The sequence below is a fragment of the Meleagris gallopavo genome, chromosome 4 (assembly GCF_000146605.3).
Source record: "Meleagris gallopavo isolate NT-WF06-2002-E0010 breed Aviagen turkey brand Nicholas breeding stock chromosome 4, Turkey_5.1, whole genome shotgun sequence".
Taxonomy (NCBI): domain Eukaryota; kingdom Metazoa; phylum Chordata; class Aves; order Galliformes; family Phasianidae; genus Meleagris; species Meleagris gallopavo.
Window position 1 is genome coordinate 36,118,428 of NC_015014.2, and position 17,557 is coordinate 36,135,984.

The window sequence follows — 17,557 nt, forward strand, 5'->3', positions numbered from 1 at the left end:
TTTTTTGGAGGCATTTCCATCTGCAAGAGAACTTTTCAAAAAATCATCTAGAACTGAATGTTCTCGCCACAATTAAAACGTAGCTCTGAACCTGTGTCCAGAGGAGAGCCACAAAAATGATCACAGTGATGGAACAACTCCATTACTAGGACAGGCTGAGACCTGGGGCTGTTCAGCTTGGAGAAGTAAGCAGCTCTGGGGAGACCTGAGAGCAGCCTTTCAGTATCTTAAGGAGCTGTAAGAAAGAAAGGGACAGACTCTTTAACGGAATCTGCTGTAGAAGGACAAATTGAAATGGCTTCAAATTAAAAGAGGGAAGGTTTAGATATAAGGAAGGAATGTTTTACAGTGAGGGTGGTGAGGCAGTGGTACAGGTTGCTCATAAGGATGATGGGTGCCCCATTCCTGGAGACATTCAAGGTCAGGCTGGAGGGGCTTCTGAGCACCTGATGGAGCTGTAGGTGTCCCTGTTCATTATAGGGCAGTTGGACTAGATGATCTTTAAAAGACTCTTCTAATGCAAATGATTCAATGATACAAAGTATGCTCTTAGAAGGCTTACTGCACTTTTGTACAACAATAAGCAAAGTAGATCTCACCTCTGACTGTTCACTGTCGCTCTTCAGCACAACTCGTTTTACAACTTTGGAATAGCCATCTCCTTCCTCAACCGTGACGGGTTTTTGAGGTGTTCCTTGCATAATGACGTCTTCTTTTTCAGTGCCATCTGGAGAAATGTATCGCCGGATGATCTTTCTAGTGACCTGAAGGAATGAAATAGAACTTTGTCCCAAAAGAATTAACAGTAATAGATCATTTCTTCCTATTCTCTAAATAGCATGCTTTCGTTGAAAGGCATTTTTTCCTACATACGAAAACTTGCATAGGTGGGGTTCAGCATTTTTAAGGCTTTAACACACGTACTCACATACTCGCCTATAGTACAGCAGCACTTTGATGCATTGGCTCTACTTAGTTTACTGCATAGCAAAGCTTCCATAAACTTACTTCACAAGTGAATTGAGGATACATATACAGTTAAAACAACAACACATATTAAAATGACTTGCTAAAACAGTATAGTGTCTTAGAACATTGTTTGCAATTGCACAACTGCTAAAAGCCATTTTCAAGCTGGTGTTTTCAAAAACACTAATTAAAAGGCTTCTCTAACTAAGAGCTTAGCTATCAAGTACTGTATCAAGAACTGTACAGTGACTTGGTCATTACAGTGATAATTCAATGCTAGTACTATCTTCTGCTCAGCACTAGTGAGCTAGAATTAACCTGCTGAAGTGACCTAATCTGATGCTTAAGTTTTCTAGGTGTTGTCAAGCCAAGCAAAGAGGAGCAGAAAAGAATTACAGGGTTGAAGATGAGATAAATCTCTCAGGAGGGCAGCTATGCATCTTTTACTGGACATTCTCATATATTTTCCCCACCCCTTTTGACGAGATGGCATTAAGCAGTTACAACATTAAGCTGTCCAACAGCTTATTTGAAGTGAAGATCTATCAGATTGTTTGTGTAAGAGGTGAAGGTAATACTTGCCCAGGCTCAGCCAGATGCAGCCAAAAGAATAAAGTCAAAGTATACTCACCCAAGCCTGGAAATATTTGTCTGAGGGAAGAGGGAGTGTGGCAGGTCATTTTATTTCAAAATTATTTCCAACAGCTTCTAGAGGGATACTATCCAGCTGAGTGTCTATGATATTTTATTGGGAGACAGTAGAGAAGTTTGCCATGTCCTAGACCAATTGTCTAAGCACTGAACTGTTAGGTAAGCAAGGAGGATAGAAACTCCTATTACATTTCCATGCTGTTCAAAATTAAATTTATAACCAAGCTCTGAAAATACTTGAGGCCATCATACAAATCATTTATGGTACAGAGAACAACAAAAGTTTAACTGTATGTACAGCTACACAAAATTAGGAAACTCTGGGCACAGCTGAGTACAGATTTCAAGGGGCTAAAGTCTGAGTTTAGGTGACTTGTGGTTCTAGCCTTCCATTAGTTTCATTAATACGGGTATATTTACGCTCTTAGATAAAATTGTTTGGTTCTGTTGTTGTTGCAGTAGTTTGTTTGTTTTATTAAAAAAACTTCTTCTCATAAATTGAGGTCTATATGGGTTTAAGTGGAAAATTAAAGTACGTCAAGTTATGAACTATAACACACAATGATCTAGTAAATAAGAATAAATCTTCATATTTTGGAATCTCTCGTGAACAGAACTTCTGTTGTGGTTTTTGCTTAATTTATTAAAATGATGAACCTTCACAAAAGAAATTTGGGGATGTATGTGGATTTATCATCATTTTATAGGACAGTAAGAAGGTAGCAAGGGGTGTAACTGATAATACCTTCTTTACCACTGTGTGGCCATGTTCATCTGTGTATTGTTCTTCTGTGACTGTTTCTGGTGGCATTTCAGGCATACTATCGGCCTGTATGACAAAGAACAAACTTTCATGAAGCAGTGCTTTAATGCAGGTAATTTTTTCAAAAAAGCAACTTTAAAATCAGTTAGTTAGAATTCAAAAATTTAGAAATATTAGGATTTGTTATTCTGCAAATAAGTATCTAAGAACATGCAAAGAAAAATTGTACCACAGTAGGCAAAAACATGTTAGTTGATGGTGTTGTGGATTGGGCTGAATAAAGACTCTGTCCTCCTGCTGAAGTGTTTAATGGCATTTAGAGTTGTGTTAGAAAAGGTATTACTATGATCCTGTTTTCTTGAAAAGGTATTAGAATGATTTATGTAACGATCATGCATTATTCAGGAGCATTCCAGCTTCAGTTGCAATAACAGCCACGTGGTTGTCTCAGCCTCACTCCGAAAGGTGTTACCCTGGCCTTAGTCACCATTGGCTTGTGCAGTCATTCCACACTTAGTACCTGAATAATCACCCGGCGACGAACGACTCTGGTAGTTACCATCTCGTCCTCATCCGAGCTGGTTTCCAGCTCACCTAACTCCTCTGCTAACTCCTATTGGAAGCATGGAAACAGTGCTCTGTTGTATGCAGCATTAGCAGTATTTATAGGCTCTGTCTTGTTTTTATCTAAACTCATCTTTTCAAAATTTTACTTTTATGATTTTGGCCTCTTAACTGTAATTAACCTATGAAACATTTACACAGGAACCGGAGGGAAGCTTTGCCACTTAACTATAAGTTAGCTATTCATTAGCATATTGAAAAGAAGGTATGGTACTAATGGTAAGATGCTCTTAGTAGTCTTGGTGCTCTTAAGGTTGCCAGAGACAAACCTGAAATAGGTTGCATGACATGGCTGAGTTGAACTAGACCGTGTTACTACCCCCACCTCTGGAAATTCATATGTACTGCATACAGATTCTGTATTGCACAGAAAATCATATGAAAACCTCTTAATCCTTCATCCTTAGAAGTGCGTAGCACAGCATATAGGCAGTAAGACTAAACAGTATTAATTATAAGACAATATATCAACAGTTCTGGCGCCAGAGAGATCCAAGAAAAATTAGTTGCAAGTGTCCTGCACAAGAAAGAATTCAAAATTTAAATCAAGAGATCGAAAGAGAAAGAGAAGCTGAAAAGAAATAGTCGGGAAGCATAAAAGATAAAAAGCATAAGTGAGAGAATAAATAAGAAGGTGCAAGAGGCAATGTAGATTTGGGGGAGGTGGAGATTACTATAGTGAATAAGTAGTATGTCATAGTTGAGGTCAGCCTTTTCTGCAGAAACCTGAAGCTGCCAAATAATATAATTTCTCCACTAAAAGCCATGCAGCTGCTGTCCTTTATTCCCTCTGGACTTTTCCTAACAAAATATGCAAGAATGTTCCCTCTTCTGCCACAGACAGACCTACATCAGATACTTCTTGTTTTTCTCTTCCATCCTTTGTCTCTTTCTCTTTACTGCTCGTATGCTACATAACTACATAAACAGCAAGGTCTTTTCTTCCAGTACATCTTTAGTCTTCTCTAATGCACACCCTGCTGTCATATTCTTTTTCCATCTCACTAAGTTTACAATACTTTTAATGACTTTCTTCACAATGCTCTTGTCTTTCTTAAACTTTTAATGTAACTTTATCTCATTACATAAATTTTTCAGCTTTAACTTCTACGTGGTTTGTGTCTGCATGTCTTACAAGCACTATGTAATTCTTTCTCACATGCGTGGGGCCTAAACGCCACAGACCAAAGGACAGGCAGGGGAAACAAAATCTGAATCACAGTTCAGATTTCAGGATTTTGGTTTTGCTTTTGTTTCCAAATCTCTATACAAATGATTTAAAGTGCTCTCATAACCAGAGAAGAAAGAGAAACAGCTCAGTGGCAGACAGATTAATCAGGCTGTCTGTAACTGTTAGTAAATATTCCCGTCTTATGGAATGAACCAGACATAAAACTTGTGCTTCTGTGTCAATTGAGGAAAAGTTGTTATTTACCTTTTCTAAAGATTCCTCCTCATAGCCACTTCCAAGCTTTTCTGGTTGTTCATCAATTGACTCCACTATCACTAGACTAGTTCTCCTTGGAGAGAGGTCATCCTGATGGAGATGGAGCTCTTCAGGCTCTTGGATGATGGGAGAACCACCTCTCTGAGCAGATGATGAGGGTTGTGGGGATGTTTTTTCTCTCTCTTCCTTTGTTGCACTGAAGTGTGCAGATGTATCACTTGCTGCTGCCTGCTCTCTTCCAGGAGTTGTGACACTGCGAATTAAAGGTTCGAGGAAAATAACTGCAATGCAGCCCTTTCCAGCTTCCATAAATGAACATCTATGCACTGATTAAATACTGTTATGCCATCTAGTAAAGACTAGAAATAACAGATATTCCTTGGCAGTAAGTACAGATGCATATATTAAAACATAATGTACATGCAGTAATTTTCTGCTTCATGTAGGTGAATTGTGTCTTCAGATATTAATTTAACTGATCTAATTGAGCTTTATCACAAAATCTTTGTCCAACTCTGCTGCCAGGGTGACCCCACTTTTAATTTATGCAGTCTGTGCAAGTATTAACTGTTTCACTGCCTAGAATCATCTTTTGAGGCTGACTTCTCTCTTTTCATGTATACTGCTAAAAGAAAAAATATCAAAAGTGGTGGAATTACAGCCTGAAAAATAGCAAACCTGCAAAATTACATCTTCAGTTTTTTAAACTTCTTAGAAAGCATGTAGCTCTAGAACTTTGCTTTTCCCTTAACTGAGGAAATTGTTATATCTTAGTCCAGATTCCCTTTTCCATAACCATAAATCATGACTAGATAACAGTAATAGTAGCAGTGACAGAATAACTTGGATGTGTTATGTGTTGTTTTTTTCCTGGTATAAGATGGGCTTCAACAATCTATTGTAACCCCCTCAACTGCTGCTCTCCAAAAATGTGTGTTCTGAAGAAAGAAAATATTTCATTGTAGTACAAGTTAAACAGTATCGATCCAGTCTTTTTCCCCCATTTATTGGGCTAAATACAGAATACTTTTTCTAACAAACGCTTTCTCTACTTAAAAAGCTGTTCCTTATAAGCTGTTTACATCTAGCCCATTTTTTTCTTCTAATTTAAAGTAGACATGAAGTTTAGAAATTTTCCTGTCATTGCTACTTTCATTTTAGTGTCGGTAATATTGTCTCAAAATATTTTATCTTTGGAAATAAGAGTAGCTTTAAGGAATTCTTGTTCTGAATGCACAGAAATACAAATAAATATACAAAATATACAAATAATATTTATATCAGCTGTTAGTATTTGCAGTGAAGCCTTCTCCAGCTTTTCTACGATCTGTGATAGCTGCTATCCATATCAAAGCTAACTGCTCTCAGGAAAATCACATAGAAGGAAATCTTTCATTTTGCTAGCCCATGAACACCTGAGTCAACCTTGTAGTGTTATCACTGTGAACACAAGATTAGTGACAGTGGGAAGAAAGAAACTTTTTCAGGTTCCTTTTCAAATGAAACCAACTTCCCTGACAAAGCTGATTCAGGATTGAAAGCTATGTCACACGGGTCATCTAAGTCTATTATGTGTTGTTCCTTTAAGTACTTTTGCCTTGTCCATGTAAAGCCCTCCTTCTGTTCCTTTAGCCATCTGAGATTTGCAGATTGGCTTTTAATCTAGTTGTTATTATGTAATTAGGAGTTTTTTAAGTAATGATCAAGTTAGCTAAATTTTTGCCTAAACTCAAAAACAACATCCTGAAGTTGAAGAAAGGATTCTCTCATATTATTTACCTGCTGTCTAACATAAAAAATACACTCTTTGTTAGGGAAAAAAGTTTAAAGTAACTGTCTTCTTTCAATGCATTGAACTAGCTTATTTCTTCATGGTCAATGCAAAGGACCAATTTTCTCTCCCAGTCCTTACAGCTTCCTTCACATGGATCAAAAATGGAAACTTCTAGAAGAAACTACTGAACTTGTGAGCAAAACTGAAGGAAAATTCTACTGAATCCAAATGTTAAAATCTTCATATCACACAGAGAAGAGAGAATGTATTCTACACAAGATTCACTGTCATCTTTCAACACTTACAAATATTCATGGTGTGAAGATGTTGTTTCTACCACATTGTGGGGTTTCCCTGAGAATTCAGCTTCCACTTGTTCTTTGTGTGTTTGCCTTAGGAGCTCAGCCATTGAAAGCTCTGCCTCACTCCTAGGAGTACTGTCCTGAAAAGGAGAATAACTGACAGATACATCTTCCTCAGAAACGATGGGAGGGTGTTCCATTGGGTCACTGTCTTTAGACATTCTGTGCCTCTCTTCTGGCTTATGTCTTGAACTGTACAGTTCTTCTTGCAGTACAGAAAACCCTTTAAAAAAGAAATGAGAAATGTCATTACAAGTCTCTTTAGAGTACAGAAAGTCATTCTAATTCTCCATGTGCATTTAAAATCCCCAAAACAATGAAATGACCTGAAGATTTTAGAAGTCTTGAGTGGCAGAGGGTATAACCTCTCTAAGCAGGAGAAGGATCACTGGATTACCATTAGAATTACCCAATACTGAATCTTGACAGTAACAGGCAAAATAGAATCTGCACAGAAGTTTATCTACACCATTTAATCTCAGGCACTTCGAAGTGTGGGAGATTTGCAATAGTTTTTTCTCCCAAAGAGTGAAAGAGGTTTTAGTGACCTTTTTTTTACCTGTCCTTCATATAGCTGTTTACAGGAAAACAAACAAACAAACAAAAAAGCTTACAGAAGTCCTTAGCTTGTATAGCTGCAAAATTAATTACTTTGCAAGTCTGAGGGGGAAAAATTGGATATGGTGCGAGGTGTGAGGATTAGCTAAACAAATGTTTCAAAGCACATTTAAAATTAAAAAAAAAAAAACATTCTCTAATCCTGTAGAAGTAGTAAAATAACATGTTCGTTTGTATCCAGCAGACAACTGACATGCTCTCGTTTGTTAATGTCTGAGCTCTTGTTTTTCTTCACTAGCCACGTTCACTGGGAACTAAAGTCCAAAGAATAGCTTGGTGGAAAGCATAGCTATTTGTACTGAATTTAAGAAGGCATGGAGGTTAACATTTTTAAACTAACTAGCTGTTACAGTTGAATGCTAAATACAGCAAATATGACCTATTCCTACATCATCTACATAAAGATGGAATGTCTACAGCTAATACTTTTCTGAGCTACTGGTTTAATACTAAGTTAAGGGTGTAAAAGTATCAGTTGAAAACAGAGGATTTTACTTCGTACAATTTTAAGATATTTCTTTAGTGTTTAAATAGGACTTGTAAACTCAAGTATTCCAACAGCATCGTAGCAGCATTACAAACAATATCCTGGATATCTCCTTATTACAAAGATTTCACCAAGATTAATGCAACCTTCTTAACTTCTAAGAGAGCAATTGTATAAACAAAAATATAAACTGGACCCAAGTATTTGCAGTACTTTCTGACGATATTCTCTTATTTTCCTTATAAGAATCAGCTGATGCAGAGATTTTATACCTAGTGAAATAGTGACCTGTGTGATGTCATGCTTCCATTCACATGCACTGTGATTTCAAAATTAGATTCTAGTGCTCAGTCACAGCAGTTAACAGATTATTCTAGTCTGACATCTCAGAACAGGATCATAACCTGGGCAGCCTGTGACTGTATCAGGATATGTTTACCTTCACTATGGTCCAATCCTATTGTTTGTTCAATTTCTGCATATGTGCGAGTGCCGTGGACCTGCATAGAGTCAATGCCACTGGTCTCCATTAGGTGAACAATATCCATTCGGTTGATTTTTGTAAGACACTGAGTAAGACTTGTATCTGTGGGATTAGAATGACATCATATAGCTGAGTTAAGAATCTCACAGGGCTCTCTCCCTTCTATTTTCCATTTGAAGTATGTATGTAGGGTACCAACTTAGAAAAATTTTTATGTAAAAATCTAAGTTTTACTGACAAGCTGCATACAAACATTACCAGTAATCTTGTTTCTTCTTTCAAAGTAGTTTAGTTCCCCTAAATATTTTTTTCTGTTTAGGGAAAAAGAAGACTCAGTGTTTTTCTACTCTTACTTTGCTGGAAGAGGTTCTATCTTGTTTTCCAAATAAACAGAATTAAACCATTTTTTCTAACTGAGAATCTTATGACACACCATGTTAAACAGATAAACTTTATAAAAAAGAAAAAAGCCTAATCTGCAGCCCTTCTTTCTGTGCCTAAATTTTACCCATATTTTCCCTTTCTGATTCACAGCACACATAGGTCACCTTGCACAGCAGAGACAGTAGATATGTACAATAACTGATAATGAACCTGTTGCGTGTTTCCCATCCCTTTCAAGCCAATATTTGAGGAGTGCATGGCTCTGGTCTTGAAGCGAATTAGGATTTTCAATCCTGATTTGGTGAATTTGCTCTTCTGTGAAATCCAGTTCTCTTGCTAACTCTGAAAAAGAAATCCTTTTCTGTGAAGATGTATTTTATTTTTCCCACTTTACATCTATTTTACAGTTGTCAGCAACAAAGTTGATTACAAACTTTTCTGAAACTAATTTCTCTTTACTTCTACGTACTTTGCGTTAAGTTTAGAGAGAATGTTAAACAAGATGTTCAAGACAAAGATAATGTATTATGCTTAGAAGTTATGGGTCTGTGGGAGTTTTTCTTTTTTGTGTGTACCATTCTGAGTTCTCAGAGTTCTCACAACACTACAGGCCAAACCATAACACAGCACTATGCTTACCAGTTTCATGTCCCCTGAAACGTTTAATGTTTTGGAAATTTTTACCAAAATCTAGTGAAATAATTCATTTTAAGTAGTGGCATTTTTTAGGGCTAGATTAAGACATGATCATGCTCCTCCCTTGGACTTATTTCATCAGAGGAAAAATAAAATAGTATCCTTCTGACTAAGCACAGGCTCAGACAGCAGCCCAGTCTCGTCACCCCTCTTGTAGCCCCAAAGGAACATTTGACACAGTCAATTTTACCATAATCAATCTTCATCATATCTCAAAAACAGGAATATTTATGCAGGTATATTACTCTGTCCCTTCAAAAATCCTATGAATCACTAACATCTATTTTGATGAACATACCTTTTTTCCTAGTTTTGTTTTCAGAACTGTGTAGTCTTTAAAAGTATTTTGTAAGATTGCACAGTTTAACACAGCATGGAGATTTCTAGACAAGTCTTTCTTTGTGAACATTCTGGACCAATTTTCAGTGATAGAGAGCTACAGTTCATCCTCTGTTATCTCACTTTTCTCCAGTGGTATTAATACACTATCTTAAAGTGACTTACAAACACATCCCTTTTCCCTCAGCATATTTCCACAGAAAATAAGTTAACGTAACTTTTCCCTGTACTGGCCTTCTGCCTCATGATTTCCAGAACGCAGCTGATGTCTATTCATTTATCTTTCAGCCGCTTTATCCTTTAGAGCCATTACACTTTGCAAGAAAGTGAAGAGTAACATCTGACAATTCTTTGTCACTTTTCTCATCCTAACAGTTTTTCCTCTGGAGATGCCACAACAAGCAGAGTCCTTAGCTCTGCATCTTACAACATCTTACTTAATAAGCTGGAGGAATTTTGGTAACCACTAGACAGACCGTCTAGTTCCTATAAGTTACTGAAATATTTCTATGGAATGGCTTTAGATAATCATCTGAAAGAAAAATGAAAATACTGAAGAATGCTTGCCTTGTTTCTCTCTAGAATAGATCATGTATTTTACCTGTCCAACTGAATCCAAGGTGATCAGCAATGTGAGCCAGTCTTTCCTCAGTCCGTTCACGATCATCCTGTTGATCTAAAGTTCAAAGAGAATAGCCACAAGTTGTCTTTTACAAATTAAAAAGCATTTCTTATAGGTGATAAGCCCAAGGAGGGAAACTTTTTTTCTGACTGGTCTAATCTAAATGTGAATGGGCTGCTACAATTTAGTAGTTAAAGTAAGGTCTATAAATCTCCAGCCTTCTTGCATGACTTTTCCAAAAGTATAGAACTATCTAGAAATTTTTTATTTAAAAATCAGACTTTCATGTAAAAAATTAGGATTGAAATACCTACTGTTCCTACTCTTATCCAAGCATTTTATTCTAAGACTTAAGACTTTAACTAAGTCAAGAGCCATAATATTCCACACCTCCTTAGTAAATGCCAAGGCTGAAAAATTCATCTGGACTGGTGCTTCTAATTGTGCTTCTTTCTGTGGTAGGGAAAAATCTGTTCGAAGCGTCCATTTGACATTTCATACTAGGTTTGTGTTTGTAAATTACTTACTTACTTAAATGTCTTTGACTCTTTCAAGTAGAGAGTGATACAAATACTTAAAATGAAGGCAAGGAAAAATCAGATACTTATTCACCAGTAACAGTGACACTTGACTGTTTCTCCCATCCTCAAAGCTAATTTGAGGATGCCAGAATTTGAGTTTTGATTTTCCCTGAACACACACATGGATTTCAAAATACTGCATTCAGAAAAGGACTTAAAGTTAATGAAAAATCCATTTTTTCATTTTAGCTACTGGATTCCTATCACAGCTACCCAACGGCAGTACAAGTAAAAACGAAATACCTTACAACTTGTACTAAAATTATTAATGACACACAGAATTTCACAGGATCAAAAATAGAACAAGAAAATCTTGATTATTCTAACTTTCCCTAGGTTTGTTTGAGTAAAAATTCAAAAGAAAATGGATTTGCCATCCTGGTTTCAATCAATGCCCTCCTTTTCATTATTAATAACAATTGGTTAGAATAGGGCCAGGGAAAGCCAAAAGTCAAAGTGTACGTGACCTGAAGGACTGGTTTAATGGAAAATATGTGTCTTTTGAAGTGTTTTTATTTATTAAAATAACACTTCCCGTAAGCATTCATGACTTGCAATCTTGAGATTATTTCACAAATAAGAGAATACAGACAACACAAAATAACAAACACAGCTTATAGGGCTAAAAACAAACAAACAAACAAAACCACAAACACAACTAATCATCAAAAGCTTAAAAGAAAATGCCGCATACTTTACACACATTTATACAAACTTACAGATACACACACACCAAAGAAAACAAAAAAAAACAAAAGGTTTTAATTTATGACATGCGTCGCACAGGGAATCCCAGTCGTTGGCAAATACCTTCAGCATGGTCATGGATATTGTCATCAGGTATACGTTCAATCTGAGTCTCTACAGACTCATCCCAAATAGGTCTGGTGTCAAAGATGTCTTCAGGAACTGACTGCTGAGTCTCAATGGATGGCACGTTTTCAATAACTGAAACTTCTAGGGCACTACTGCTTTCATCATCTGAAACTAATTCTTGTTCTCTTTCTGATTGTGTAAGTCTTTCCACTAACTTAGAAGCTTCATCACTAATTTCTTCAAAGAATTCTATGGAGTTTTTATACAGGTCAAAAAAATGTTCCTTACTTTCTTTTGTAGGACTAAAAGCACTGTGGGAGGCTGTAGTGCTCCTGCTTTTAACTGGCACTCGTGATGAAAATACCTTGGGTCTTGCTGTTGTTGCCTCATCTGAGTCTAGCTCAACCTTTAACTCTCTCTCCCTCTCCCAGGTCTCTGCTTCTGCCTCTGCATAACTCCTAGCTTTTATTGAACGTTTGGTCTTTGGGTCCATGGGAATACTTGCATCAGATTCAGATTTACTTCGGCTATCTTGTTTTGTAGGTAGTTTGCTTGTCATGTTGAGAGCTTTGGATGACTCTAGCTTGTGGACAGATGTGTCTGCGGATGTGTATTGTTGTTCAGCTCTTTGGAAAGCTGATTTGACAGGAATTTTAGACTTTGGTTTTGCTTGGTCATCTTTTCCTTCACACTGCAGACTATCTAGGAAGCCATCAGAGGGAAGGTTCTCATTTTCTGATTGTTGCAATGATTGTGATGCAGCAGCAGCTGTTCTTACAGGGATTTTGGATTTGCTTTCACAAGAAGGCACTCTCTCCATTAAAGCAGTAGGGATTTCTATCACAGATCTCTGTTCCTCTGGTGAAGAGTCTGGGGACTCATCATTCTTTTCAGAACAAACAAATCTAGTGACTTTGGAAAATTCTAACTCATCTTCTCCCACAGACTGCTCAGGAGAGATGGGGAAAGGCACCTGACTGCTATCAACTATGTCAGTCTCCACTATGAAGAGGGATTCAGCTTCAGAGGCAGCAGTTTCTTTCTTTGGTGATTTTGAAGAAGCTGAAATACCCATTTTAATTGGTATTCTGGATTTAAGCTCTGCTTTTGCAGTGCCTACGCTGACGCCTTCACCAGTCATTTCTTCTGATTTATCACAAGGCTCAGATGGTGAGGGTGAACGATTCAGTGTATCTTTTCCTTGTATATCCAGGTCCTCTGATTCTGAAAGTGAAAATGGATCTGGTGGGCTCTCCGGCTTAGAAGATTCTGCCTCTGCTGCTTCTTTAATTTCCTCACATAAAGAAACTTCTTCCTGAGGCTGCTGCCCCATTTGGAAGAAATGAAAACTTTCATCTGGATAGTTTCTTTTGGTCATGTCAATAGCTCCACTTCTAGTCATTTCGAACAACTTTCCTTCCTGAAAAAGGAAAGGATTTTGTTCACTAAGTGGTGTCCCTTCTTCAGTGGGTGTTCTGGCTGGTGTTGTATCAGGTGTTGTGCCTTGTGATCGCCTGTCTACCATCAACCCAAATATCTTTTGTTCCTCTTCTTTTACCCGAGCTTCAAAAGCTTCATCATCTTCACGTATGTCACTCCATGTGTCAGAATCTACATCAGTCTTGGTAATAACAACTTGACTGATCAATTTCTCTGTTTCATCTCTTATCTCCGTAAGAGCAGATTCGGCTAACTTTGTGGAATCTGATGCTGAAGACCCTGGTGAGATTTTCTGAAATATGTCCTCTGTTTTAAGTTCTGTTTCCAGATGCACTTCCTCTGAACATTGATACTCACTATCTGTGACTCTGCTAAGCAAAGCTTCACCAGTCTTATCTTTTGTTTCTTCAACAGAATAGTCTTCGCTAGATAGCAGGCTTTGACCAGTTCCTACCTTACTTTCACCACCATCAGTAAAAAAATGTTCAGAAGACACATTTTCATAAGGGCTTACTATATGAGGAGCTCTACTTTCAGCAGCATCCACTACACAACCTTCAAGTTCCACTGTTTCAGTGGTAAGGGATGAATACCCTGACAAGGGTTCCTCAGCACAAATATCTCTCTGAGGTGTTTCAAAATCTGCATCTACTTTTGCAAAATCAGAATGTTCAATGAGATCATCTTCAGTCAGTTTGGCGTCTTGTGGTACAGAGAATTCAGTGGTACTGTGTCCACAAGAACCATCATCTACTTTCTCAGTCACCGCTCCTTTAGTAGTGAGAGTTGTGTGTGTTAAAAGAACAGTGCTTTTGATACCATTTTCATTGGTATCATCTTGATGTAGCATCAAAGACTCGATGTGAACTTCTTTCTGAGAACAGTCACCAACGGAATGACACAGAGTACCCTCACATTTTGTCACTGGGGCACTAGGACTAACCATCTCACTGTCATCTGTACTATCACATTTTGATTCATCAGTTTCTGCTGATACACAACCGTCTGAATGACAAATGCCCGATTTTCTCGTGGAAGCCTTACAGCTGCCTCCAAGGATATATGGTTCGTTTTTGTCGTCTTCTGTTGGTTTGTCCTGTTCTGCATCTATCCTGGAAGAACACTGTTTTGAATTAATGGGTTGAAAACCTGCTTCTTCAGGGCTAGAACTGGAGTCTATACTAGATGGTAATGGTGAAGGTGGTTGCACTCGGATTACAGGTTCCATTAAGAGACCTGAATCAGCTTCTTTTTTAAGCTGGGTCAATTCTGGCTCACTTTCTGAAGAGGAAGAACTTTTTCTAGATTCAGCTGAAGACATCACCACTGTGGGTATATCTTTTTCTTCTACGGTTTTTGACTTTGATTCTTCAGTTTCACATGCAACTTCTGAGTGAGCAATTAGAGAATATTCATCTCGCTTACAATCCCTTTTGTAATCTCGCTTCTGCTTTGCTTCTTGCTCTAATTCATCAAATGTTTTGATTTTTGTCACCATTTTAAACATCTCCTCTTCAGGGGTAAATCTCTTCTTTGGTTCACTTTCTGATTCATCCTCTGGTTCTTCACTGACTTCAGGGATCACGGCTGACTTTGATATATTTGACAGTGCCTGTGAGTCTGCTGTTTTAGGTGTGATTTCATAGCTAATTTCTTCAGAACTGGGAGTTTCAGGTGAAAGAGGACTTTTCCCTGAACTCTCCATGAGAGATGTTTGTTCTAGACTGTCATCGTCAGCACTTCCCTCAGGGTCACGGAGAATCCTGGAACGTACTGTTGCCAGCTCTGGGCAAGTTTCTCCTTTGCCAAGAATAGACTGAAGAGGACCCTGCCCCAAAATACCAGCTTTCACTTTTTGTTCTACAGGACTACTTTCAAGGGAATCACGGCAAGGAGATTCTTTCATAGGACTGGGCTCCAAAGAATCAGGCGTTTTATGTGATGAGTTATCTTCTAGCACGGGGCTTGCTTCCAGTGAGTCTTTATGACTTACAGCCAAAGAGTCATCTGCAACTGGGCTAAAGCATTCACTATCATGGCTAGCAAGTGAAAGTTCCAATTTCTGGGGGCTTCTAACCACAACACGGTGTTCACAGGTTATATCTTTCTCTTTCTCTAAAGCAGTGTCATGTGTTTCAGAAGAATTAGTTAAATGTGGAGTGGTTCTGGATTCTTTATCCCTGATAATATCTTTCATAATGGAAGCTGAGCTACTTTCTTTAAGTTTATCAGCCTCTTCTTCAGAGGCTGTAGGTACAAGCTCTTCTGATACATGGTCAGAATGAGACTTACTAGTCTCAGCAACAGCATCTAGCTGTTTTTCAGTAATACCTTTTTCATTTCCCTTTGGTGAGAGTTCCTTCGGAGAACATGTTTCTGCTGTTGTGTGTACTCTAGCTGTTCCTTTAGCTTCTTCAATTTGCCCATCAGTTTTCTTTGGTGAGAAAGAAAGGCTTTCAGGGCTTGTTTCTGGAGTTTCTGCCAGACCCTCATGTTTATAACTTTCCTCAGAACTGATCTGAGGAGTTCCATCAAGCAGGCTACCTGGAGAATCAGCCACACCTTCGTGCTTAAGGCTCTCTGAGCTCCCATCAAAAGCAGCACTTTGCAGAGAAAGAGCAGGAAGGAATCCATCTTTTACATACTCAGCAGGGAAAGCAACATTGAAGGGACTGGTCAGTACTTGCTCCAAGTTAAGCTCGCCTTCCTCTGTCACTGAAAGATGTCGGAATTGTTGGTATTTGTCATTATCCTCAAGTTCTTCTTTAATGACATCGGAAAAATCTGTTGAGGTTTTCCTGTCAGGGCTGATCTGAAAGTCTGTATCGCCTTGGTCATCAGAAGTCTTGCCCTTTATAACTGCTGAATCTTTGGTATTTTCATCAGCAAATACTGGAGGGGGAGGTTCTGCTGTTGTTTTTTGCTGCTCTGCTGTTTTACTTGGTCTTTGCTTACAGTTTTCTTGATAGTATCAACAGTGGATACTTGCATTCTTCCTTTCTTTGGCTGTGGCTCTTTCTCTGATTTTAAGACTGTGCTTTGCTTGTCCTTCTGTTTGTCTGTCTTGTGGCTTGATACTCGCTTTGTTTCACTTTGTGAAGAAATTGTTTTTCTCCGTGTTGTTTCCTTCTCAGGGAGTTGTTGCTTTTGTTTGACAGACTTGTGCTCAAACAGTCCAGACACATTCTTGGATGGGTCTTGACCTGACTGGAAGGCTTTCATCAGCTCACGAACTGACATGGTCTCTTCAAGTCTTTCTGTCTTAGAAGAAGGTGAAACAGGAGGCTGTGCTTTGTGTGCAACTGTTTTTTTGACCGGTACTGGTTTTTTAGAAGCCTTTTCAGCAGTGCCTTCTCTTGTTTGAATTCTGACAGGTAGTTTAGAGCGTATTTTTTGTTCATCTTCCACTCGTTTCTGAAGAGCTTTAACCTTATCTTTTATTGAGCCAATAGGAGTTTCCTCTATGACAGGGGATACAGCTTTAGCCTCAGGAGCAGCTGCTGGTGTTAAGCCATGTTCCTCCTTTGCAGACTCATCTGAACTGATCTTCATTAGTCCTGGTTGTTGCTCACTACTGTGCATCTTGCCTTCTTTTTGTTTGTGCTTGTCTCTTAACTTTGTTCTAACTGGCTTTTTAATTTCTAAGGCTGGCTTATGTTGTTCTTGTGGACTTAGTGTTTCTGTTGTTGGAGACTCTTGTCCTTCTTTTTCAGAATCCCTGCTTATTACTACTGCTTCAAATCTCTCTTCTACCATGTCTTCTTGTAAAGCTTGTGGCTGTACCTCATGAAGAGAAACGTATTTGTTTAAATCCTCAGTAAGGTAATCTACCATTCCTGTCATATCTTTCTTTTCCATCTCTGTTGTCTCTTTGTCTATTCTAACTTCTACACAGATAGGTTCAGTGACTTCTACAGGAGCATTTCTTCTGGCCTCTTCAATTTCTTCATCACTGACAATGACCCATTCTTCTTCTACAAATTCTTGTCTGGAAAGAGACTTCTGCAAAGCATGTTCTTCTCTAGTATATGATCCACCTCTAAGAATTTCATTCACTTTTTCTAAGTCTTCTTTCACTCTTTCAACTATTTCAAATGGCTCTCCTGGCTCCTCTTCAGTGGCTTTTCCAAGATCTTTCACTTTAATAGAGCCTGACTTATCAGAAGGGTCAGTTGTCAAGATGGCAGTCATTTTGATCAAATCTTGTTTCATCTCAGAAACTTCAGACAGTAAGTCTGGACTGGCTAGTACAGGGACTTCATTAACCAGATGGCTTTTCAGGATAGATGTTTCTGTAGATTCTGTTTCATCATCTTTGATGCGAATGAAAAACATTGAAAGTAAAATGGAAATCAAAAATAGAGATTGGAAAACGTAATCAGGACTAAAAATGACAGTCTTTGGTTGCAGTGGTAGGAAGATCTACAAAATGGGCCAGGAATGGTGGATCCACAAGATTTGAGGGTACAAGAGCAAAGCAAAGCTAACAGGAGGGCAGGA

The 17,557-nt window shown here is 38.2% G+C and overlaps 2 protein-coding genes across 10 annotated transcripts in view; one reads left to right on the plus strand and one right to left on the minus strand.

Annotated features, from left to right (window-relative positions):
* Nucleotides 1–17,557, plus strand: part of CAMK2D (calcium/calmodulin dependent protein kinase II delta) — a 216,376-nt gene that overhangs the window by 196,742 nt on the left and 2,077 nt on the right. The window lies entirely within an intron of this gene.
* Nucleotides 1–17,557, minus strand: part of ANK2 (ankyrin 2) — a 154,654-nt gene that overhangs the window by 5,395 nt on the left and 131,702 nt on the right. The window contains 10 exon segments of the mRNA XM_031553101.1: nucleotides 600–764; nucleotides 2,366–2,449; nucleotides 2,904–2,996; nucleotides 4,443–4,707; nucleotides 6,534–6,813; nucleotides 8,135–8,281; nucleotides 8,774–8,905; nucleotides 10,200–10,274; nucleotides 15,389–15,971; nucleotides 15,974–17,370. Of these exon segments, the coding sequence (XP_031408961.1) occupies nucleotides 600–764; nucleotides 2,366–2,449; nucleotides 2,904–2,996; nucleotides 4,443–4,707; nucleotides 6,534–6,813; nucleotides 8,135–8,281; nucleotides 8,774–8,905; nucleotides 10,200–10,274; nucleotides 15,389–15,971; nucleotides 15,974–17,370 (3,221 nt within the window).